Source organism: Zonotrichia leucophrys, chromosome 9, assembly GCF_028769735.1.
Source record: "Zonotrichia leucophrys gambelii isolate GWCS_2022_RI chromosome 9, RI_Zleu_2.0, whole genome shotgun sequence".
Lineage (NCBI taxonomy): Eukaryota > Metazoa > Chordata > Aves > Passeriformes > Passerellidae > Zonotrichia > Zonotrichia leucophrys.
This window is the reverse complement of record NC_088179.1, coordinates 23,841,483-23,868,155: the sequence shown is the minus strand read 5'-3', so window position 1 is coordinate 23,868,155 and position 26,673 is coordinate 23,841,483. Positions and strand designations below refer to the sequence as shown.

Below are 26,673 nucleotides of genomic sequence, written 5' to 3'. Positions count from 1 at the left end.
TGCTGGACTTGCTCCACCAACACCCAAAGCTCTGCTTCCCTCCATCAATCCATGGGATTCTCCAGCCACCAAACACATGAGGCTTCCAGAGCCTTCCCAAAACACAAACCTCAGGTCATCCTGGCATTTTTCCCCGAGCAGGTTTCCCATATTTGAGGGAAAAACCCACGGAGGGGAAACCAGATGTGAAGCATCCCCGTGCAAAGGGCATTTCAGGGAGCAGCTTCCCTGGGGAAGGGTCTGGAGCTCCCAGGGACAATGACAATGACACATCCGCTGGTGGTTGTGCTGTGTCAGCACTTTGGCACCACCTGAGAGGTCGGCAAGCCGAGCCTTAATGATCCAGAGGGATCGATGGATTCCTGCAGGGGTCATTTGCAGATCAATAGTTGTCCATCCCCTGCAAAACGGGGGAAAAGCAGCTTGAGAGCTCCTTCCCAGAAACAGCTCCGGGCTCTGCCTGGCTCCTGGAGCCTCCGAGGGGGTTCCTGCAGGTTTGGGGGTGGGAGAGGCAAAATGTGGCCAAAGCCATGAGGAGCTGGTTCCTGCCGGAGCTCCTGCTCCTGCCCCAGCGCTCTGCTGGGCTGGGGGACAAATTCCAGCTGGGATGGAGCTGGGAGCAGCCTGATCTGGTGGGAGGTGTGGGATCCTGGTGGGATCCTGGTGGGATCCTGGTGGGATCCTGGTGGGATCCTGGTGGAATCCTGATGGAATCCTCATGGAATCCTGGTGGGATCCTGGTGGAATCCTGATGGAATCCTGGTGGAATCCTCATGGAATCCTCATGGAATCCTGGTGGAATCCTGATGGAATCCTGATGGAACCCTGATGGAATACTCATGGAATCCTCATGGAATCCTGGTGGAATCCTCATGGAATCCTCATGGAATCCAGATGGAATCCTGATGGAATCCTGGTGGGATCCTGGTGGAATCCTGGTGGGATCCTGGTGGGATCCTCATGGAATCCTCATGGAATCCTGATGGAATCCTGGTGGGATCCTGGTGGGTTCCTGGTGGGTTCCTCATGGAACCCTGATGGAATACTCATGGAATCCTGATGGAATCCTGGTGGGATCCTGGTGGAATCCTGGTGGAATCCTGATGGGATCCTGGTGGGATCCTGATGGAATCCTGATGGAATCCTGGTGGAATCCTGGTGGAATCCTGGTGGGATCCTGGTGGGATCCTCATGGAATCCTCATGGAATCCTGATGGAATCCTGGTGGGATCCTGGTGGAATCCTGATGGAATCCTGGTGGGATCCTGATGGAATCCTGGTGGAATCCTGATGGAATCCTGGTGGAATCCTGGTGGGATCCTGGTGGAATCCTGATGGAATCCTGATGGAATCCTGATGAAATCCTCATGGAATCCTGGTGGAATCAAGCATCCCTGCCTGCCACCACACTCCCACACTCCCACTCCCCACAGATTCCCAAAATGAGGCAGCTGCACCTCCCCAAATGCCCCAAACCCACAGAGGGGGCAGCCCCTCCATCCTCAGCCACCCCAGGATGAATCCTCTGCCCTGGTTCCTCCTGGGCCTGGATTCCTGCATTTCCTGGGGCAGCTGCAGAGCTCAGTGGCACACCAGGACTGGAATCTTTATTCCTTCCTGTGCCCTGCTCACTCCAGGCACGATTTTCCAGGTGTGGAGCTGCTGCAGGCTGAGCAGCAAAGCCCCGCTCGCAGCACGCAGGCCCGGCCCAAGCTCTGCCTTTACCGAGCGATCAAGGAGCTCTCAACAGCCTTTAATATTTGATGGGGCTCGGAGGGAGCCCCGGCAGAGCAGAGCTGCTGTTAAAGGCTCAGCTCTGTTTACAGCAGCTGCACAGGCGCCTGATGTTTATTCCCAGTTTAGCTCCCAAACCCGCCCTGAGTCGCTGCCAGCTCTGCGGGGAATGCGGGAGCCGCTGCTGGAGCTCCTCAGAGCATCGCGGGCCCTGCTGGCCCCGGGCAGGGCTGAGCCCCCCGAGCTCAAACCCCCAAAGGCAGCCCTGGGTTGACGGGGCACCAGGGTAGCTACAGATCCAATGGTTTCAGGAACCCACGTCTGAAGAGAGGAACCCACTTGCCGCGGCAAAAAGTCCAAATATGGACCACACTGGACAAATCCAGACCAGCTTATTTTTATTATTATTAGCACATCAGCCTCAGAACATTGTTAGATGTTAACAGCATGCTGGCCTAATGGAAAATGCCCCCGAAGGTGGGGTTGAACGGAATGACATAAAATCATCTCAGTTTAGATTTCAGCCAATCACACAAAAACAAGACATATTGACAAGCTTTCCATCCAACCTTATAAATCATACGTAAGAGTAGTTAAAACAAAGACTGGTTCATAAAAGACAAAGAACAGAGCTCTATTCACAGTAACCTTCTAAAGATATACATTAAATAAACTTGTTGCCATCCTAAAGCCAAATCTACAGAGTCCTATTGTTATTTGTCACGTCTACTGCTTGGGAAACTTTTCTGCTGTAACAGAACTTCGGGCCACATCCTGAGGCCTAAATACTCTTTTTTAACCATTTCCTAAAAACCCTCTGACTTTATGGATTCCCACACTGGGTGAGCAGCAGCTCCCGAAGCTGCGGGGCTGCAGCCGCTGCTGGCTCCTCCTGCCCTCCCCTCCCAGCCCCTCTGCAGGGAGAAATGGCCCCAAAATGAGGTGGAGATGCAGAACAAACCCCTGGAATTCAGAAAGAAGCAGCAATTTCTCCTGGTTTGCCAGAAGCCCAGCGCCACCAACACCTCCTTCCCCAAGCTCTGTAGCACAGCTGAGAATTTTCCCCCTCGGTTTTGCCCCCGAGCCCTCAAAAACTGTCACAAACACAATTACCCAAAAGTGGGGGTGACAGCAGGGCGTGGCTCGCAGCTATCAGCAGCGACATTGTCCGGTTTTCGGCTGTTTGGATGGCCTGGAAAGGCCCGGGGTGGCCTTGGGGCAGCCCGCGTATCGAAGGACGAGAAGAGGCTTCAGTTCTTCTTTCGGTCTCTGTGTTTATTAATGTTTATCTAAAAGATTTTCTTTCAGCCCGACAGAGCTCTGCTCAGCAGCCAGCCATGAGCACACTGTGCTGCCCTCCGGCGTCACCTATCTTTATACCATGGTTACGTGTACAATATTTATCATTTTTCCCCAATACCTTTCACCCTTATTGCCCGTGCACTTTTAGTAATGACCAATCCCAAAGTGCCACCATCACCACAGAAGATGGAGGAGAAGAAGAAGAAGAAGAAGGACAGGACACGCCCCAATTCCTCCATCTTACTCTCCAAACCCCCTGTACAGAAATCCTAAACCCTGTGTCTCACCTCTAATTAACCAATCCCTTCACCATTCACCCCGGTGAAACCCTCCTATCCTCATACAGGTGTCGTCTCCTGTGTAGGATCAAAGTCCAGCCACCAGACACTTCTGGAACATTCCAGGACTCCCGAGCCCCCCAAGGGTGGTCTCGGTGACACCTCAGTGCTGAGGTGCTGAGATCCCACACGACATCACCACCACCAGGAGGGTAAACAGGACAAAGGAAACGAATTTACCCCACGCGAGGCTCACGTGGGTGGGTCAGCAGCTGCCCATCAGATCTGGCAGGGCCACCCCAGAGGAAACCAAGCAGAAAAGGTCTGGTCAGTTTTTGCCGTGTTACTCACTTGGATGACAGTCAGATTTTCCATGATGAGAGCTCCCTGTCCGCCCCCTTTTGCTGGAGTTTTGCAATTGGGGTGAAGGTAATCAGCAAACCACAGAGATGAGGGGTGGGCTGGGGCACCACTGGGTGACCTGTGAAACCTCAGTGGCAGGAATAGAACCCAACAAAAATAAAGAGTGAAGGTCTCACTGTGCCTGCCCAGGTGCCAGGGCCCCAGTCTGTCAGTGCCTGCTCTGACACTGCTGTTCACTCCCTTCTTAAGCTGCAAAATCCGTGCTGGGCTCTGCGCCCTGAGCTGTTCTGGCTCAGGCATCACCTTGATGTCCTTGGGTTCTGCTCATCCTTGGGTTCTGCTCATCCCTGCACCCTTGGGTTTGTCCCACAAGCTCAGGCGCTGCTCATCCCCACACGTTCCTGCATCCTCGGCTCATCCCTGCATGTTCAGCTTCACCCTCCCATCTTTGGGTACCACCCATCCCCGCACCCTGAGGTGCCACACCAAGGTCCCCGTGTCCTTGGTGCATCCCTGCATGCTCAGTTCCCCTCGTCCCCGCACCCTCGGGGTTTCCGTGTCCCGCTGTCGCGGTGTCCTCACGCCCAGCCTGTCCCTGTCCCCGGGCTCAGCTCAGCCGCGCCTCTGCCGGGGCCATCCCGCGGCTGCCCCGCGCTGATCCTGGCGCGGAGCCGCGGCCCCATTAGGCGGAGCGGGGCGGCCAAATGGCCCCATCATCAATATTTGATGCGCTCCGAGCCCGTGGCGGGGCGCGGATAAAGCGCGGCTCGGATAAAGCGCGGCGGGCGCGGGGCGCGCAGCGGGGATGGCGGGCGGCGGCTGCGGCCGGGGCGGCTGCGCGGGGCCGGGGGCGGCTCCGGGGGCGGCGGCGGCGGCGGGGCCGCCGTGGGTGCCGCGGGCGCGGAGGCTGGCGCGGAGGCTGGCGGCGCTGCTGGTGCTGCTGGCGCTGCTGGCCGCGGGCTGCGCTCTCCGCCGCCGCGCCTGCCCCGCGCCCCGCCGGGCTCCGCGCCCCGCCGCGCCCCGCCGGGAGCCACCGGGAGCCGGCCCGGCCTCCGCGGGCACCGCCGGGAGCCCGGGAGCCGCCATGGGCCTGGAGCTGCCGCACCTGCCCAGCTACGAGGAGGTGAAGCACCTGCCCAGCTACGAGGAGGCGCAGCGCTGCCCGGCCGCCGAACGGGGCGCGGCCGCGGGGATGCGGGGCTGAGCGCTCCGATGGACCGGCGGGATGGATCGTCCTCATCCCCATCCCCATCCCCATCCCCATCCTCATCCTCATCCCCATCCCCATCCCCATCCCCATCCCCATCCTCATCCCCATCCCCATCCCCATCCCCATCCTCATCCCATCCCATCCATCCCCATCCCACCCCATCCCTCCTCCCCCCATCCCACCCATCCCATCCCCATCCCCATCCTCCTCCGGAGCCCCGGAGGGACAGCGGACAGCCCCGGGTGCCGCAGGAGGGATGCCCGGGCAGGATCCAGCCGCGTTCTCCGGTGGGACGGTGAGGAGCGCCGGGGATGCTCCACAGCGCAGGGGGACCTGCTGGGCTCTGCAACGGGACCTCGCGGATTCCCGGGAATGCTCCGCACCTGCTGGACACCTGGATCTGCAGCGGGACCCCGCGGATTCCCGGGAATGCTCCGCACCCGGCTCTGCCAAGGGAGCTGCGGGATTCCTGGGGACACAGAGCGGGACGCGCCGCCCGGAGCCGCTGGCGGAGCCCGCAGGACACCGGGGCGCCTCACGGGGACACGGCACAGCCTGGAAGGGACGAAGGTGACTTGGGGACATCAGTCCAGCGCACGGACACGGAGCGATGGGAAGGGCTGGCTGTGGTTTCGTTCAGCATTCCCCGCTGCCTCCACCCCGGGAATTTTGGGATGGCTCCGCTGTGCGGTTTTGCCGTGTGGACACCGCTGGGTGATGCTGAGCCCCGCGGGGGCCAGAGGGAGCTTTGGGGACAGCGGGACCCGGCTGTGCCCGGGCCGGGGCAGCGGGGGAAGGAGGGAACCGCTCCGGAACCGGCAAATGGAACAGCGGGGAGCTGGGAGCCCTCTGCCCCGAGGGAATGAATGGCACAGGTCTGGGGGAAATAAATGTCACAGCTCCAGGGAAATGAATGTCACAGCTCCAGGGAAATAAATGTCACAGCTCCAGGGAAACGAATGTCACAGCTCCAGGGAAATAAATGTCACAGCTCCAGGGAAATGAGTGTCACAGCTCCAGGGAAACGAATGGCAATGTCACAGCTGCTGCCACAGCTGGCAACTCCTCCATGACCCTGAATGCTTCCTGCCAGCCCAGCCCAGCCCAGCTCAGCCCGGCTCTCTGGCATGGAACTGCTCGGTGCCCAAAGCTTGCATTAAATAAATTAAATACCGTTTGTTTTCCTGTCCTAGCCTGACTTTAGCACAGCTGAGGGTGTGCTCAGTGCAGGAGCAGCAGCCACGAGCACCCTTCCCTTCCCTTCCCTTCCCTTCCCTTCCCTTCCCTTCCCTTCCCTTCCCTTCCCTTCCCTTCCCTTCCTTCCCTTCCTTCCTTCCCTCCCTTCCCTTCCCTTCCCTTCCCTTCCCTTCCCTTCCCTTCCCTTCCCTTCCCTTCCCTTCCTTCCTTCCCTTCCTTCCCTTCCCTTCCCTTCCCTTCCCTTCCTTCCCTTCCCTTCCCTTCCTTCCCTTCCCTTTTCCCTTTTCCCTTTTCCCTTTTCTTTTTCCCTTTTCCCTTTTCCCTTTCCCTTCCCTCCCTTTTCCCTTTTCCCCTTTCCCTTTTCCCTTTTCCCTTTCCCTTTTCCTTTTCTTTTCCCCTTTCCCTTTTCCCTTTTCCCTTCCCCCTTTTCCCTTTTCCCTTTTCCCTTTTCCCTTTTCCCTTCCCTTCCCTTCCCCTAATGCCAAACCCAAACCTGCACAAATAAATGTATTTATTTAAAACACAGATTAGATTTTCAGAACTGCGGGGCTCCAGCTAGCGCAGCCATTTCTTTTCATAAAGTGAAATAATCCTTGCAGACTCTCCATGAAAAACGCAGAAATAATGGGATATTTTACTGGAATAATAATAATAATAATAATAATAATAATAATAATAATAATAATAATAATAATAATAATAATAATAATAATAATAATAATAATATTTATTCTGCACACTGTGCAGACTCATCCCTCTCTGTCCCTGAAGGCACCAGCCCATCCTGTGTTCCCAAATTTTACAGGAGGGCAAAAGCACCTGAACTAAAATGAAAAAGGTTAAAATCCAGTATTGGAAATTTTACAGCACAAAGCAACCCCTGATTGGTTCGGATCAATAAAAATAAACTTTGGAAATGGAGATTCTCACCTGTGATCAGTTCATAAAAACCTTTTTTTCTCCCTGGCTCTCGCCCATCCCCTGCAGAGCAAAATCTCATCTCCGTTATCATCAAAATAAAGAGATGGAGGTCTTAAAATGTTTCATAAAATCCATGTAAAACCCAATATAAAAACCTTATCTATAATATAAAAATAGCAAATTGCTTCTCGCCAACCTGCCCCCGGCTGTGGGCGACACAAACTTTGTATTTCTATAAATAACTATTAAAATTCCAGAATTCATTTTTAGAAAGCTTCCAGCTTTTCCACAGCTGCTCATTTGTAATTGTGACTGTTCTGAAGTGAATCAGGCAAAAATCTCCAGTTTTTCTGCAGGAAATAGTTCTGCATAATCTGTAAAATCGAATTTTCACGTCAGATGATTTTCCCAAAGGGTAAAATCCCACAGCCAAATCCAGACCTCGCAGCTTTATTGCCTCAAAAACCAGAAAACAAAAGCTATTTTTAATTTTCCCCCTGAATTATTACAAATATGCAGTAGGCTTTGGAACACCCACCTGAGCTTTTCCTTTTGCCTCACTTGAGGGTTTATTTTTCACCTAAAAATGCATTTTTCAACCCCATTTTTGTAACCAGAGAGGATTTACTGTGGCCAAGGATAAATGAAGTGAATGAACTCAACTCCCACCCTGCAATGGCAAAATTCGGGTTATTTTTGATTATTGATCCATCACAGCAGCACCTGAACCACTGAATTTTAATCATGTTAATTATTCTGTTTCTTAGATTGGTTTATGATGGTTTAAATCAAGTTGTGAGCAGTTAAATTAGAGGTATTTCTTTTTAAAATAATTTCTTGTTCTGGGCAATAACGTAACCAAAATGTACCTGAAACCTCTGTATCCTTCTGCTGTTTATTTTTGCTCAATACTGAAATAACTAAAAAAGGTAAAAATAAATGCAAAACTTTGGAAATTCCAGAAAATTCAGCTCCAGATTCCCCTGGCATGGATGGATGGGAATTTCCCTTGGAATTACAATCCCTAAAATCCCTGCCAGAAAAGCCACAGAGGAACATTCTCACCTGAGAATCTCCTGAAATTCACATTTCACACCCAGGTCATTAATTTAGCACCTGGCAATGAAAGTGCTTTTCCAAAATATTTCGCTTTGTTTTGTATTTAACACCAGGATGCTCAGGACTGGATGTGCGTGATAAAAAATGGAATTAAACACCTCTCCCGTCCCCTCCAAATGTCATTAAAACACCCCAAATATTCTTATTTTTAGCACTCAGTGGAGATTTCCACATGCAGCAGCTCTCAGATACCTTCAAAAATGATATCTTAAAAATACCTTAAAAAATGATATCTTAAAAAAATGATATCTTAAAAATACCTTAAAAATGATATCTTAAAAATACCTTAAAAATGATATCTTAAAAATGATATCTTAAAAATACCTTAAAAAATGATATCTTAAAAATACCTTAAAAATGATATCTTAAAAATACCTTAAAAATGATATCTTAAAAATGATATCTTAAAAATACCTTAAAAAATGATATCTTAAAAATACCTTTAAAATGATATCTTAAAAATACCTTAAAAATGATATCTTAAAAAAACCTTAAAAATATCTTAAAAATACCTTAAAAATGATATCTTAAAAATACCTTAAAAATACCTTAAAAATGATATCTTAAAAATACCTTAAAAATGATACCTTAAAATACCTTAAAAAATGATATCTTAAAAATACCTTAAAAATGTATTTAAATACTTAAAAAAACCTTAAAAAATGATTATCTTAAATATAAAAATACCTTAAAAATGATATCTTAAAAATACTAAATACTTAAATACTAAAAATGATCTTAAATACCTTAAAAATGATATCTTAAAAAATATCTTAAAATACTTAAAAATGATACTTAAAAATACCTTAAAAATATACCTAAAATGATATCTTAAAAATACCTTAAAAAATGTATCTTAAAATACTTAAATGATATCTTAAAAATACCTTAAAAAATATCTTAAAAATACCTTAAAAATGATATCTTAAAAATACCTTAAAAATGATATCTTAAAAATACCTTAAAAATGATACCTTAAAAATACCTTAAAAAATGATATCTTAAAAATGATATCTTAAAAATACCTTAAAAATGATATCTTAAAAATACCTTAAAAAATGATATCTTAAAAATACCTTAAAAAATGATACCTTAAAAATGATATCTTAAAAATACCTTAAAAATACCTTAAAAAAACCTTAAAAAATGATATCTTAAAAATACCTTAAAAAATGATATCTTAAAAATACCTTAAAAATGATACCTTAAACTTCTCCACTTTGATTTGGTTTTATTAAGAAATCGATGAACTGTGCAGGGAAGGGTCACAGAATGATTGACAAATTTGCTGTCTGTGCAGATATTTAACATTTTGCTGGTAACATTTGAGAGATACACAATAAACCCTGTCGGTGATGAATAAATTGGAAATATATTTATAACAGGAAGGGAATGCAGCCAGCTGGGGGTGTGAAACAGAGAGAACTCGATGAAAGAACAGAAATTAAAAAGATATTTACAAATCAAGTGATTTGAAAAAAAAAAAACATTTGTAAATATTTGAAAAAAAAAAAACCACAGGAAATATTCTCTTATTTTAAATATTCTTGTCGATTTTACACATCAGATGCTACAAATGCTGTTTGTTACTTCCAGCAAACCTGAAAGCACGTTCCAAAGCATTTTAAACAACAACAAAAAAATCATTTTACTGCTGAATGCTTTGCTCAGTGACAAACCTGAGCAGCTGGAATTATCTGAAATTAAAGAACTCACTAACAAATATGGATTCCCACAGCTGTGAGGGAAATGTTTGTACAGGAGAGGCTCAAGCTCCTTTTTTTATTTGTTTTTTGCATTTTTTTGCATTTTCAGTTTGCTCAATTTGTTTTGGGGCAATTGGAACAATTGGAGAGGTCCCTGAGGGTGCAGAAAGAACCAAACTGCTCAAATTTGGGGCTTAAATTCTCATTTCAGTAGAGGTTAACAAATATTAATGGCAATGAACATTTAAAATCACTGAGAGAGGAACTGTTCATTCCCTTTTTTCTCATTTATTGAACATTTAAAATCACTGAGAGAGGAACTGTTCATTCCCTTTTTTCTCATTTATTGAACATTTAAAATCACTGAGAGTGGAACTGTTCATTCTCTTTTTTCTCATTTATTGAACATTTAAAATCACTGAGAGAGGAACTGTTAATTCTCTTTTTTCTCATTTATTGAACATTTAAAATCACTGAGAGTGGAACTGTTAATTCTCTTTTTTCTCATTTATTGAACATTTAAAATCACTGAGAGTGGAACTGTTCATTCTCTTTTTTCTCATTTATTGAACATTTAAAATCACTGAGAGAGGAACTGTTCATTCTCTTTTTTCTCATTTATGTAGCCAGCACTACAGCAGAATATAAACCCAAATGAAATAATGAATTTTTTTTGTGTGTGACCCAAGGATTCAAACCCACAGAAATCCCATTCCTGAGCCCTCAGGATTTTTGCTGTGGCTTTGTTTGCACAACAGAGCAGCTCCAAATATTGCAGCAGCATTTTGGAGGTGAAAAATGTGAATTTTGGAGGTGAAAAATGTGAATTTTGGAGGTGAAAAATGTGAATTATTGCTGCACGGTCACGCTGCTCCTCCCCGCTGCTCGCTCCCTCTCTTTGGCAATCTCCATCTCGATCTTGGCTTTGATTTTGTTCCAATCCACTTCCAGCTGCAAGGAGAGAGAAAGGAAAACACAGAGATCAACATAGAGACAGCCAGGGCAGTTATTCCATTGAAAAATACAATTATTGGTGCTGGAACCCTGATGGAATCTACAGCTTCCTCCAGGATTTTTAGAAAATCAGGATTATCTCCAAAGCATCAGGGAATTTCTGTGATTTTTTTGCTCTGTAATGGGTTTTCCAGAACACACAGAGCTGGAAATGCTGCAGGATAAAAGATGTGCAGGAATCTGTGCTTGATTCTCCAGGTGAATTATTGTGGAATGCTTCATTAGGGGATGGTTTTGTTTGGGAAATGAGGATTTAACACTCCTTAAAGTGCTAAAAGCTGATGCCTCCCATTAGAAATCCAGCTTTATTTATTCCCAGTGGCCATGGAAGGAGGAGAATTCCCAGCCCAGGCGCTCCCTGAGCAGGGGATACAAGGATTCCACACAAAAAAAAGGTTTTTTGGGATCATTTCTCCCTCAGGATGCTGAGGAACAAGGAGGGACAGGAGGGAATATTCCAGTGGAATCCAAGACCCAGCTGCTGAATTTCTGATGTGTGAAACACTAATAAATTGATTTCCTGGGGATGCAGAGGGTTTTTCCAATAAATGCATATTGAACTGTTCATTATATTTAAAATCAGAATGGTTTGCAGTTTATAAATATCCAGATTCCTTCGGTTTGTTACAGTTTCTATCCATAAAATGCCACAAAAAAAATGTTGGAAATATTTGAGGGACTCATTGAGCCATGGTGAGGTTTGTTACAGTTTCTATCCATAAAATGCCACAAAAAAATGTTGGAAATATTTGAGAGACTCATTGAGCCATGGTGAGGTTTGTTACAGTTTCTATCCATAAAATGCCACAAAAAAATGTTGGAAATATTTGAGGGACTCATTGAGCCATGGTGAGGTTTTAACTCCCTGTTTATAGAAAACAACTGTGCCTTCACTTGTGTGATCCTTACCAGATATTAAATATATTTATTGTGAATCTTCAAACAAAACCCATGCCCAGCTATTCCTGGCCAATCTTAGGCCAAAACCTGTAAAAATTCCACATTTCTGTTGACTTTGGAAGCGCAGAAGGAAAGCAGAGGAGCAAACCCACCCATCTCCATCAGGGACAGCCCTGAGGGCCACTCACCCCTTGTGCATATTGCAGAAACCTCTGGTTGGTTTCTTTCTTCCCAAAATCCTCCAGGAATTTCTGCCTGTAGGCCAGGACCGTGTCCACGTGTGTCCTGTGCTTCACTGCCAGCTCCAGGGCCCTGCAGGACAGCACAGGGTGGGGAAATGCTCTGGAATCACCCAGAAAATCCCAAAAATCTGAGATCCCAAATCCAACCCCACAGCAGCATCAGGAGGTTCAAAGCAGCCACTGATGGAAAAACCCAACAATTATTCCCACTGCCAACCTCATCACATCATTAATTTGAGCCCAGGGGGCTTTTTATTTCAGGGAAATGTAGAATATTTCAGAGTTTAGCACCAAAATAATAATGTTTAATAACTTCTTTCTAGTCAGAAACAGGTTCTGAACTCAGAATACACATGCATGATATATTCTATGGAATATTTATAAATATTGTTTCGCTCTAAACCAACCAGAAATCCAAAACTCTGAGATCCCAAATCCAACCCCACAGCAGCATCAGGAGGTTCAAAGCAGCCACTGATGGAAAAACCCAACAATTATTCCCACTGCCAACCTCATCACATCATTAATTTGAGGCTTTTTATTTCAAGGAAATGCAGAATATTTCAGAGTTTAGCACCAAAATAATAATGTTTAATAACTTCTTTCTAGTCATAAACAGGTTCTGCACACTCATAATACACATGCATGATATATTCTATAGAATATTTATAAATATTGTTTCGCTCTGGAACCACCCAGAAACTCCCAAAACTCTGAGATCCCAAATCCAACCCCACAGCAGCATCAGGAGGTTCAAAGCAGCCACTGATGGAAAAACCCAACAATTATTCCCACTGCCAACCTCATCCCATCATTAATTTGAGCCCAGGAGGCTTTTTATTTCAGGGAAATGCAGAATATTTCAGAGTTTAGCACCAAAATAATAATAACTTCTTTCTAGTCATAAACAGGTTCTGCACACTCATAATACACAGGCATGATATATTCTATGGAATATTTATAAATATTGTTTCGCTCTGGAACCACCCAGAAATCCAAAACTCTGAGATCCCACATCCAACCCCACCCATCAGGAGGTTCAAAGTACCCACTGATGGAAAACCAACAATTATTCCCACTGCCAACCTCATCACATCATTAATTTGAGGCTTTTTATTTCAGGGAAATGCAGAATATTTCAGAGTTTAGCACCAAAATAATAATGTTTAATAACTTCTTTCTAGTCATAAACAGGTTCTGCACACTCATAATACACATGCATGATATATTCTATGGAATATTTATAAATATTGTTTAGGTGGAAAAGGTCAGACACTGATTAATTTAATTCATTACTCACCCTTGGTTTCTTCTCAGTGGTTTAAGAACACTCGTTCTTTATTTATGTTTGATCTACAGAGAGTTTTTAGATGACAGAATAAAAGAATATTCTTCTAATATCCAGCTCAAACCTCCCCTGACACAGCTTCATAACAAAACAAAATTACAGATTTGTGGGGGAAAATCAACCTTTTGCCTGAATGCATCAACAGAACAGCAGAGAAATGAGGAGTAAACAACTCAGAGGATTCTGCCACAAAACGTGGGGGTTTTGTTTAAAGGAGAAAAATTCCTCCTTTGTTTTCTCAGCCTTAATTCATATTTTCTCCACCTACACAATGCTGGGTAGCCACAATTTTATTTTTAGCAGCAAGACATTTCCAGGCAGCCCAAATTCCACAGCCACTCTGGGGCATCACTGAGGGATCTCTGTGCTAGCAGGGATGAGAAAGCAAAATGTTATTTCAAAACATTTCCAGGAATATTTTGGGCTTTTATCACCAAATATTTGTATTTTCTCAACACAAAAATGCTTGTTGTTTGGCCATGATTTAATTAGCTTTTTTTTGAAGCCGTGGGCGATTAGAAGATAAGAAATGAGTCAGCAATAAAAGAAGGGATGGAAATAATTATGAAAAAGGTTATTTTAATGGCAAACCAGTCGTACCTTTCCCAGTTGTAGAGGTTGATGTTGATCTGGATGGCCTGGTAGAGCAGGCCCGCCTGCAGCAGCAGCGCCTCGGCCTCCTGGCTGTTGCCACTGAAGAGCAGCAGGTGGGCCAGCCGGGACTCCTTGGAGGGCAGCTCGCGGATGGCAGTGATGTACTGCACCTTGTCCATCTGCCACCGACAGCGGGACACACAGACAGCCCGTCAGGCAGGCAGGCAGGCAGGCAGGCAGTCAGTCAGTCATTCATTCCTTCAGTCATTCCTTCATTCAGTCATTCATTCCTTCAGTCATTCCTTCATTCCTTCTCTTCCTTCCTTTCCTTCCATTCCATTCCTTCCTCCATTCCTCTTCCTTCCTATCCTTCATCCATCCATCCATCCATCCATCCATCATCCATCCATCCTCCATGCTTACACTCATCCTCCATCCATCATCATCCATCCATCATCCATCCATCCATCATCCAGCCATCCATCCATCATCCATCCTCATCCATCCTCATCCATCCATCATCTCATCCATCATCCATCATCACATCACATCCATCCATCCATCATCCATCCATCCATCATCCATCCATCCATCCATCCATCATCCATCCATTCCATCATCCATCATTCCATCCATCATCCATTCCATCATCCATCTCCATCCATCCATCCATCCATCCATCATCCTATCCATCCATCCATCCATCCATCCATCCATCATCCATCCATTCATCATCCATCCATCCATCCACATCCATCATCCATCCATCTCCATCATCCATCATCCATCCATCCATCCATCATCCATCCATCCATCCATCCATCATCCATCCATCCATCCATCCATCCATCACATCCATCCATCCATCATCCATCCATCATCATCCATCATCCATCCATCATCCACCCATCCATCCATCCATCATCCATCCATCCATCCATCCATCCATCATCCATCCATCCATCCATCCATCCATCCATCATCCATCCATCCATCCATCATCATCCATCATCATCCATCATCCTCCATCCATCCACATCCATCATCCCATCCATCCATCATCCATCCATCATCCATCCATCCATCCATCCATCCATCATCCATCCATCCATCATCCATCAACCATCCATCCCATCATCCATCCATCCATCCATCATCCATCCATCCATCCATCCATCATCCATCCACCCATCCATCATCCATCCATCCATCCATCCATCCATCCATCCATCATCCATCCATCATCCATCATCCATCCATCCATCCATCCTCCATCCATCCATCCATCCATCCACCCATCCATCCATCCATCATCCATCCATCCATCACATCCATCCATCTACGTCCATCCATCATCCATCATCCATCCATCATCCATCCATCTCATCCATCCATCATCCATCCATCCATCATCCTCATCACCATCCATCCATCCCATCCATCATCCATCCATCCATCATCCATCATCCATCACATCATCCATCCATCCATCCATCCATCATCCATCCATCCATCCATCCATCCATCCATCCATCATCCATCCATCATCCATCCATCCATCCATCCATCATCCATCCATCCATCATCCATCCATCCATCCATCCATCCATCCATCCATCCATCCATCCATCATCCATCCATCCATCATCCATCCATCCATCCATCCATCCATCATCCATCCATCATCCATCCATCCATCATCCATCCATCCATCCATCCATCCGTGTTTTCCCTGATTTCACAGGATTTCATTCCATTTCCTCACCTCCCCAATGGCTGCATAGGCGATTTCAGCCGTGCTCATGTCCTTGTTGGCCACGGCCATGGCAGCCAGACAAGCCCACAGGGTCTGGTCCTGAAATCCAAAATAAAAACCAGCTTGGGAACCTTCAAATGCTCATTGTCCTGCTGCAAATGACTCCTCAAAGGAGCTGCACAAGGCTGAAAAATGATGTGAATATTTCATTTCTCTGGGTGTCATTTATGGCACTGTGCTCTGAAGTCTCTCGTTAGGAAATGATTCATTATTTCTCAGAACTAGGAATTAGAAAAACTCCATGGCAATAATAATGTTGCACCTTTTTATTATGATTTTATATATAACTTTAAATGATATATTTGTATTTTATTTATTTATCAATTTATAAACGAATATATACATTTATACGTTTTATTTACTTGTCTATATTTATACTATTATAATAATATAATATAATACTATTATAATAATAACTAAATTAATATAATACTATTATAATAATAATATAATAACTAATATAATATATTAAAATTATATATTACTTTTAAACTCTATTATTATGAGATATATACACACACACACAAATTTATTTATTTATTTATTTATTTATTTATTTATTTATTACTTTTATTGTTTCTGTGAAGGTTTTTTTGGGGTATTTCACACAACCTTGATGAAACCCCACGAGCACAGAATTTAGGGAGACCCTAAATGACATTTTGATGGATTTTCAAGTGACAACATTATGACAAACGCACGCTACTAAACCATATTTTAATATAGTTTAAGCTACAACATCTAAAACTCTATTCAGACAGGAAAAATGTAATTTTGGACTTGCTGGTCCAGGAATTAATTAATTAATTCCTTTCCCACTTCCCTTTTATTTAGAAAACCAGGTGATAAAATGCTGAAAGCTCAGCCTGAAATTATCCAGGAGATGAAATTATTTTTGGATGGTTCCAAGTTGTTTCTTGCTGCTTTTTCCCCATCAAAAAATTATCTATTTTATTACTCCTGGTTGGAAATCCTTTTTATTCTCTACCTGGACTGCCAAAATCAAAATATCCTGACTTGGATGCTTAAATCAGGTGATGTGGACGCTGCAAATAAATAATTACAAATTATTTGTTACAAATAATTCTACTAATGCAACCCAAATTATCTGGATGTGCATTAATTTAATAATTGGTTACACAAATACCTGAAATACACATTTAGGGTACCAAACTTTTCTAGGAATAAATGGGAAGGAAGGTTTGAAGGGATTTTGTTGTTTTATAAACTACCACAACTCACCTCATCTGTTGCTGTTGTCTAAATAAATACAAAAGAAAGCAATGGAAAAGGAAAAAAAATAAAAAGAAGTGAAATAAAATATGGAAATGAACAGGTAATTGTGGAAATATCACTTTTCATTGATTATATTAAGGGCCAGACCTTAAAGTTAAAGGTTTAAGGTCTCATAGGTCTAAGGTTATATTAAGGCTCAGACCTTAAATATTGGGTATATTAAGGCCCAGACTTTAAGTTTAAAAACTTTAAAAAATTTAAATTTAGAACTGAATTCTGTGACCACCTGTGTTCAATCCTGCTGGATTCTGGTGTAGCTAAAAAAACAAGAATTTATTATTTATCATGGAACTTATGGAATGATGATGTCCTGGAATTCAGGAAACCGCCTCATTTTCCACGAGTGACAAAAATGAGTGACAAAGCTGGCTGGGAATGAACTGTACCATTGGATATGGAGAGATCACTATTAAAGAACACCCAAAACCATGAAAATGGCAGTGAATATTGCCAAAAACCAGGTTTGTGTTGTACCTTGACAAACCTGCAGAGCCTGAGGCCAGTGGGACAAGCTGGCTGGAAATGAACTGTACCATTTGATATGGAGAGATCACTACTGAAGAACACCCAAAACTATAAAAATGGTTGTGAATATTGCCAAAAAACAGATTTGTATTGTACCTTGACAAACCTGCAGAGCCTGAGGCCATCCTGCCAGCAAGAGGAGCACGCAGGAAATGAGCTGCACCATTTGATATAATTACTGAAGAACACCCAAAACCATAAAAATGGTTGTCAATATTGCCAAATTCAATGTATTGTACCTTGACAAACCTGCAGAGCCTGAGCCCATTGTGCCAGCGGGAGGAGCTGGCTCAAAATTAATTGTACCATTTGCTATGGAGAGATAACTATTGAAGAACACCCAAAACCATAAAAATGGCAGTGAATATTGCCAAAAATGAGGTTTGAATTGTACCTTGACAAACCTGCAGAGCCTGAGGTCATCCTGCCAGCAGGAGTAGCTGGCTGGAAATGAACTGTACCATTGGATATGGAGAGATCACTATTGAAGAACACCCAAAACCATAAAAATGGCAGTGAATATTGCCAAAAATGAGGTTTGAACTGTACCTTGACAAACCTGCAGAGGCGGAGCCCGTCCTGCCAGCAAGAGGAGCACGCAGGAAATGAACTGTACCATTGGATATGGAGAGATAACTATTGAAGAACACCCAAAACTACAAAAATGGCAGTGAATATTGCCAAAAATGAGGTTTGAACTGTACCTTGACAAACCTGCAGAGCCTGAGCCCATTGTGCCAGCAGGAGGAGATGGCAGGAAATGAGTGGCACCATTTGATATGGAGAGATCACTATGGAAGAACACCCAAAACCATAAAAATGGCAGTGAATATTGCCAAATTCAATGAACTGTACCTTGACAAACCTGCAGAGGCGGAGCCCGTCCTGCCAGCGGGCGGAGCTGGCTGGAAATGAGCGACACCATTGGATATAGAGAGATAACTATGGAAGAACACCCAAAACTATAAAAATGGCTGTGAATATTGCCAAAAACCAGGTTTGAGTTGTACCTTGACAAACCTGCAGAGCCTGAGGCCAGCGGGAGGAGCTGGCTGGAAATGAACTGCACCATTTGATATAGAGATCACTATTAAAGAACACTCAAAACCATAAAAATGGCAGTGAATGTTGCCAAAAATGAGGTTTGTGTTGTACCTTGACAAACCTGCAGAGCCTGAGGCCCAGCACCATTTGCTATGGAGAGATCACTATTGAAGAACACCCAAAACCATAAAAATGGCAGTGAATATTGCCAAAAAACAGGTTTGAACTGTACCTTGACAAACCTGCAGAGCCTGAGGTCAGTGGGAGGAGCTGGCTGGAAATGAGCGACACCATTGGATATGGAGAGATCACTCCTTAAAGTGATCAGTGAAGTGAACACTTTGGGTATTAAAGAACACCCAAAACCATAAAAATGGCTGTGAATATTGCCAAAAATGAGGTTTGTGTTGTACCTTGACAAACCTGCAGAGTCTGAGGCTGTCCTACTAGCAGGAGTAGCTGGCTGGGAATGAGCTGTACCATTTGATATGGAGAGATCACTATTAAAGAACACCCAAAACTATAAAAATGGCAGTGAATATTGCCAAATTCAATGTATTGTACCTTGACAAACCTGCAGAGCCTGAGCCCGTCCTGCCAGCAGGAGGAGCTGGCTGGAAATGAGTGGCACCATTTGATATGGAGGGATCACTATTAAAGAACACCCAAAACCATAAAAATGGTTGTGAATATTGCCAAAAACCAGGTTTGAACTGTACCTTGACAAACCTGCAGAGCCTGAGCCCGTCCTGCCAGCGGGCGGAGCTGGCTGGAAATGAGCTGTACCATTGGATATAGACAGATGACTACTGAAGAACACCCAAACCCACAAAAATGGTTGTAAATATTGCCAAATTCAATGAACTGTACCTTGACAAACCTGCAGAGCCTGAGCCCGTCCTGCCAGCGGGCGCAGCCGGCGTGGCCGTGCAGGATGCCGGGGTACGGGGAGATGCGCAGGTGCACCAGGGAGCCGTCCGCCCTCCTGATGGTCACCTGGCTCCCCACAAAGCTCACGATCCGAGGGCTCTTGCTGAACTCACTGCCCACAGAAAGCAAAAGAAGTCACTCATAAGTTGTTTTTACAACAAAAGGATTTAAGGTTGGTTATTTGTGACGAGGCGTTTTGCTGTTTTTAACAGCCGACGTCATCGGAACAAATCTTTTCTGGGTTTTTCTTCACAAAACCTGAGGTAAAATTTTATGAGAAAAAATACAAATTTTGCTTTTACCTCAAGATGCTGCTCTGCTTTCCAACTTTGCATCATCATCTCAACCCTAAACTTCATAATTCTCCTTATAAACCCCTTTTTTCCTCATTTCCCAAGCAACAAACAGCAGAATTTCCCCAGTTGCAAGGCCAGGTTTACTCCTCCCAAGCATACTTTGCTAAGAAACGAGGGGAATAATTAAAATAAATCCTTGTTGGATTAAAAAGGAATTTCCTACCTGGCATCTTTCTCATAGAGGGTTTTTGGGAGGAGGTCTTTGTCCACGTAGACAGTGTTGGGATAATACCAGACTGTGAATTTGCAATCCTGAATTCCACACAGGATATTGCAGCCGTCATTCCAGGCCAGGCTCTGCACCATCGTCCCTGCATTCACACCCCACAAAAAATGATCAAAAATTAATAAAATACATAAAGAAATACATAAAACATTACCAGGAGAAACTTCAAAAGAAAGGGAATTATAACAAGGTGGTTACTCGGCTTTTTTGGTTGATTTTTTAAGGTTTTAACCCCAAATTTGTAGCATTTTAAAAGCTGCTTTGGAGGGAAATGATAGAAAAATCAACAGAATTTACTGAAATTCTTTCTACCTCTATCACATAAAAGCAAAAGGTTTTTTTTCCCAAATTCAATTTCACTATTAATTAAGCAAAATGTTGTCTCTTGCATTAAATATAATGGAGGGAAATGATAGAAAAATCAACAGAATTTAGATAAAATTTACTGAAATTCTTTCTACCTCTACCACACAAAAGGTATTTTTCCCAAATTCAATTTCACTATTAATTAAGCAAAATATTGTCTCTTGCATTAAATATAATGGAGGGAGATGATAGAAAAATCAACAGAATTTATGGCAATAAAATTTACTGAAATTCTTTCTATCTCTATCATATAAAAGCAAAAGGTTTTTTTCCCAAATTCAATTTCACTATTAATTAAACAAAATGTTGTCTCTTGCATTAAATATAATGGAGGGAAATGATAGAAAAATCAACAGAATTTAGATAAAATTTACTGAAATTGTTTCTACCTCTACCACATAAAAGATATTTTTCCCAAATTCAATGTCCCTATTAATTAAGCAAAATGTTGTCTCTTGCATTAAATATAATGGAGGGAAATGATAGAAAAATCAACAGAATTTATGACAATAAAATTTACTGAAATTCTTTCTACCTCTACCACATAAAAGGTTTTTTTCCCAAATTCAATTTCACTATTAATTAAGCAAAATGTTGTCTCTTGCATTAAATATAATGGAGGGAAATGATAGAAAAATCAACAGAATTTAGATAAAATTTACTGAAATTGTTTCTACCTCTATGATATAAAAGCAAAAGTTTTTTTTTCCCAAATTCAATTTCACTATTAATTAAGCAAAATGTTGTCTCTTGCATTAAATATAATGGAGGGAGATGATAGAAAAATCAACAGAATTTAGATAAAATTTACTGAAATTCTTTCTACCTCTATCATATAAAAGCTAAACGTTTTTTTCCCAAATTCAATTTCATTATTAATTAAGCAAAATGTTGTCTCTTGCATTAAATATAATGGAGGGAAATGATAGAAAAATCAACAGAATTTATGACAATAAAATTTACTGAAATTCTTTCTACCTCTACCACATAAAAGGTTTTTTTCCCAAATTCAATTTCACTATTAATTAAGCAAAATGTTGTCTCTTGCATTAAATATAATGGAGGGAAATGATAGAAAAATCAACAGAATTTACTGAAATTCTTTCTACCTCTATCACATAAAAGCAAAAGGTTTTTTTTCCCAAATTCAATTTCACTATTAATTAAGCAAAATGTTGTCTCTTGCATTAAACATAAATTTATTTCCCTCCCAGCATCTTCCCAAAGGCCAATTTGAATTTTTCTCACCTATTTTGACAATCTTCTGCTCTTTCCCAAACCTTTTCACTGAGGTGATGAAAAGATCTCTGTTTTTATCAATAAAAGCTATTTTTCTCTCACTGGTCAGCCCTTTCTGGTCCAAAGCAATCTCCACAATCTCTGTCTGGAAAGATAAAAAAGAATCTCTGATTTTTGTTTTGGAGATTTTATATCTGGATATTCAAATTGATCTTTTTTTCCTAAAAACAAGGCAGCAAAATTCTTGGAAAAACTGGGTTGGAAAAACATTTTGTGTGTGATTTCTCTGGGAATAAATCATTCCAAAATTAAGATTATTTAAAGTCCTTTCCAACCCAACCCATTCCATGATTCTGTGATTTTATAAACTGAATTTCGTGAAGATTAAAACAGCTCTGAGGACAACACAGAGCATTAAAAGTCAGCTGAAAAGCTCCTTTCTATTAAGATTTTAAATCCTTTAATGTGTTTTTAGTGCCATTATTGAGGAAATGCATTAGTGATTCTGAATTTTGGAGTGAAATAAAGACATTAAATCCTTCACTTTACCTTGTGGGTCAGAGGCTTTCCATCCCCCAGTGGCTTCCCAGACAAAGCTTCAAAGATGTAGATAACTGAAGGAAAATAATTATATACTTTATTAAAAAAAGCAGAAGTTGTTAATGGATTTTTCCAGGAATTCCATTCTTTTTTGAGTGTAATTTAGTGCAAGTGGATAAAATATTCTGTGTGAGTTCCACCAGAGATTTGTACAAGATAATCTTATAAAAACCTGAATTTTCACTTCCTGTCCCTATTCTTCATTTCCTGTCTCAAATGGGGCTTCCCAGAAATGACACCAAATTGTGGCAAATCCCTATCATAATTAAATCCATAATTAAAACCATCATTTAAATAAATCCACACTTCCAACATTACATGGACTCTATCTTAACCCATAATTCCATCACTGGGAATGTTTAGAAAGAGAGAAAATTTAAAAATCCCATCAGGGATTTTTAATTATATTTAATTATTATTCAATATAAATATATCAATATAAATATATATTTATATATATATAAATATATATAAGTATATATTTATATTATAATATATGTATTTATATATATTTATAATATATATAATAAAATATATATATAATATAAAATATATAATATATATATTTATATATATTTATATATAAATATATAAATATAAATAAATATATATTTATATAAATATAAATATTTAATTATTATTCAAACATTCCATGGACCAACTGGAAACTCAGAGCCAAACCATTGCCTTGAAGTTTATCAATGAATTTTCAGCCAGCCCCATAATTTAATTGATTTTTGTGATAAATACACGGATTTTTATGGTGAATAAATCAGATTTACCTTTCTCATCAGCCCTGTCCCTCACAGCCAGGGTGTCGTTGCTCAGGGACACGGTCAGGGCGTTTAAAATTTCCGTTCTCATGCCTGGGTATTTTGGGCAGGAAATCAACCTGCCCTCGTAGGAATATAAATAAATTCCTCCTCCATCAACAAGGAGGAAATGCCTAAAAAAAAATAAAAAAAAAAAACCTCAACAACAAAGAATTAAATCAGTAAATAATAGAAATAAATGGATTTTTCACAATGGGAAAGTCGTTGTTTAATATTCTGCAAATGTTCTTGCAGCTTTCATCATTCCTAAGGTTTTTATTTTCAAGATATTCTGGATATCAAGATATTGATATCTTAAATATTTACATATTCAAGATATTCTGGATATCAAGATATTGATATCTTAAATATTTACATATTCAAGATATTCTGGATATCAAGGTATTGATATCTTAAATATTTACATATTCAAGATATTCTGGATATCAAGGCATTGATATCTTAAATATTTACATATTCAAGATATTCTGGATATCAAGGTATTGATATCTTAAATATTTACATATTCAAGATATTCTGGATATCAAGATATTGATATCTTAAATATTTACATATTCAAGATATTCTGGATATCAAGGTATTGATATCTTGAATATTTACAAATTCAAGATATTCTGGAATGGAAAGATATTTCTGTATGGAAAAGTTTGGGTTTTTAATGTATTATCTTTTTCCAAAAGAAATATTTATTAGTCAAATATTTATGATTTTACCTGGGTATTTTTTGTTTATTTCTGGTATTTCAATTTGAACTTATTTTTTTCATAATATATATATATGTGCATACAATAAATAAATTTATTCTAATACACACATTTATTTATGATAGAGATAACGTAACAAATAAATATATTTATTTTTGTAATGTATTTTAAATATATGATATATTTAAATATATTTATTTTTGTAATATATTTAAAATATATGATATATTTAAATATATTTAAATTAATTTTATTTATTATATATAATAAATAATTACATTTATTTATTTAATAGTAACATTCTGTCCATAATGAGCTTTTTAAGAAGTCAGTACCTCTCTGCTTGCAGAATCAAACTCACAGTTCCTTCCTTCAGGTCAAAAATCAATGGAGTGTTCCAGTTCCTTGTCCTGCAAATACAAAATTAAAAATATATAAATAAAATTATAAATATATAAATATATACAAATATATTAATTTATATATAAATATAAATAAAAATTAAAATATATAAAAATATGTAACACTGCAAGGAAAAATCAGCACAATTATGTTTATATGGATGATTTAATTTTATTTCTAAAATATTGTAAATATTTCTGGCTCTTACAGCGATCTGCACTAGTGTGCACTGAGCAGACACTACACTGAGTATAGAAATTAATTTAAAATAAATTTAAAACAATTAGAAATAAATTAATTCTTGTGCTTCCAATGAAGTTCCTGCCACTTTTCCAAACAATGTGAGGAAGAGGAATTTGCTTTACTCATAAAAATATATAACACTGCAGGGAAAAATGAGCAAAATTATATTTATCTGGATTATTTTATTTCTAATATATATTTTCAATATTTCTGACTCTTTTACAATGATCTGCATTAGGGTTCATTGAGCAGATATTCCATTGAATATTTCAATTAATTAAAAATAATATTTAAAAATAAATAAATAAATAAATAAAATGAATTCTCATGCTTCCACTCAAGTTTCTGCCACTCTTTTCCATACAATGTGAGGAAGAGGAATTTGCTTTTTCATGAAAACGTGTAACACTGCAAGCAAAAATTATCAAAACCATGCTAACAGTTTTTGCTAATAATCTATATTTTATATTGCTAACTATATACGCTAACATAAATATATATGCTAAAATAAATATATTTTATTTTATTTTTATTTCCTAAATATTTCTGACTCTTATACAATGATCTGCACTAGCATTCACTGAGCAGATATTCCATTGAATATTTCAATTAATTAAAAATAATATTTAAAAATAAATAAATAAATAATTAAATAAATAAAGTTAATTCTCATGTTTCCACTCAAGTTTCAATATTTCTGACTCTTTTACAATGATCTGCATGAGGGTTCATTGAGCAGATATTCCACTGAATATTTCAATTAATTAAAAATAATATTTAAAAATAAATAAATAAATAAATAAAATGAATTCTCATGCTTCCACTCAAGTTTCTGCCACTCTTTTCCAAACAATGTGAGGAAGAGGAATTTGCTTTACTCATGAAAACGTGTAACAATGCTAATAGTTTTGTTAATAATCTATATTTTATATTGCTAACTAATAAATATATATGCTAACATAAATATATTTTATTTTATTTTATTTCCAAAATATTTTAAGTATTTCTGACTCTCTTACAGTGATCTGCACTAGCATTTACCGAGCAGATATTCCATTGAATATTTCAATTAATTAAAAGTAACATTTAAAAATAAATAAATAAATAAATAAATAAATTAATTAATTCTCATGCTTCCACTCAAGTTTCTGCCACTCTTTTCCAAACAATGTGAGGAAGAGGAATTTGCTTTACTCATGAAAACGTGTAACAATGCTAATAGTTTTGTTAATAATCTATATTTTATATTGCTAACTATATACGCTAAATAAATCTATATGCTAACATAAATATATTTTATTTTATTTCCAAAATATTTTAAGTATTTCTGACTCTTTTACAATGATCTGCATTAGGGTTCATTGAGCAGATATTCCACTGAATATTTCAATTAATTAAAAGTAACATTTAAAAATAAATAAATAAATAAATAAATAAATAAATTAATTCTCATGTTTCCACTCAAGTTTCTGCCACTCTTTTCCAAACAATGTGAGGAAGAGGAATTTGCTTTACTCATGAAAACGTGTAACAATGCTAATAGTTTTGTTAATAATCTATATTTTATATTGCTAACTATATACGCTAAATAAATCTATATGCTAACATAAATATATTTTATTTTATTTCCAAAATATTTTAAGTATTTCTGACTCTTTTACAGTGATCTCCACTAGCATTTACTGAGCAGATATTCCATTGAATATTTCAATTAATTAAAAATAACATTCAAAAATAAATAAATAAATAAATAAATAAAAAAAATGAATTCTCATGTTTCCACTCAAGTTTCTGCCACTCTTTTCCAAACAATGTGAGGAATTTGCTTTACTCATGAAAATGTGTAACAATGTTAATAGTTTTGTTAATAATCTATATTTTATATTGCTAACTAATAAATCTATATGCTAACATAAATATATTTTATTTTATTTTATTTCCAAAATATTTTAAATATTTCTGACTCTTTTACAGTGATCTGCCCTAGCATTTACTGAGCAGATATTCCACTGAATATTTCAATTAATTAAAAGTAACATTTAAAAATAAATAAATAAATAAATAAATAAATAAATAAATAAATAAAAAAAATGAATTCTCATGTTTCCACTCAAGTTTCTGCCACTCTTTTCCAAACAATGTGAGGAATTTGCTTTACTGATGAA

General features: G+C 40.0%; 1 protein-coding gene across 1 annotated transcript in view; it reads right to left on the bottom strand.

The window, feature by feature from the left end:
* Positions 1 to 9,335: 9,335 nt before the first annotated feature.
* The window catches only part of IFT80 (intraflagellar transport 80), a 50,581-nt gene continuing 33,243 nt past the window's right edge, over positions 9,336 to 26,673 (bottom strand). The window contains exons 11-20 of the mRNA XM_064720998.1: positions 24,199 to 24,273; positions 23,109 to 23,272; positions 22,276 to 22,340; positions 21,736 to 21,871; positions 20,059 to 20,206; positions 19,480 to 19,651; positions 15,694 to 15,783; positions 13,935 to 14,107; positions 11,933 to 12,056; positions 9,336 to 10,781 (exon numbers count right to left, since the gene is read on the bottom strand). Of these exons, the coding sequence (XP_064577068.1) occupies positions 10,680 to 10,781; positions 11,933 to 12,056; positions 13,935 to 14,107; positions 15,694 to 15,783; positions 19,480 to 19,651; positions 20,059 to 20,206; positions 21,736 to 21,871; positions 22,276 to 22,340; positions 23,109 to 23,272; positions 24,199 to 24,273 (1,249 nt within the window). The 3' untranslated portion in view covers positions 9,336 to 10,679. The remainder of the gene's footprint in view (positions 10,782 to 11,932; positions 12,057 to 13,934; positions 14,108 to 15,693; positions 15,784 to 19,479; positions 19,652 to 20,058; positions 20,207 to 21,735; positions 21,872 to 22,275; positions 22,341 to 23,108; positions 23,273 to 24,198; positions 24,274 to 26,673) is intronic.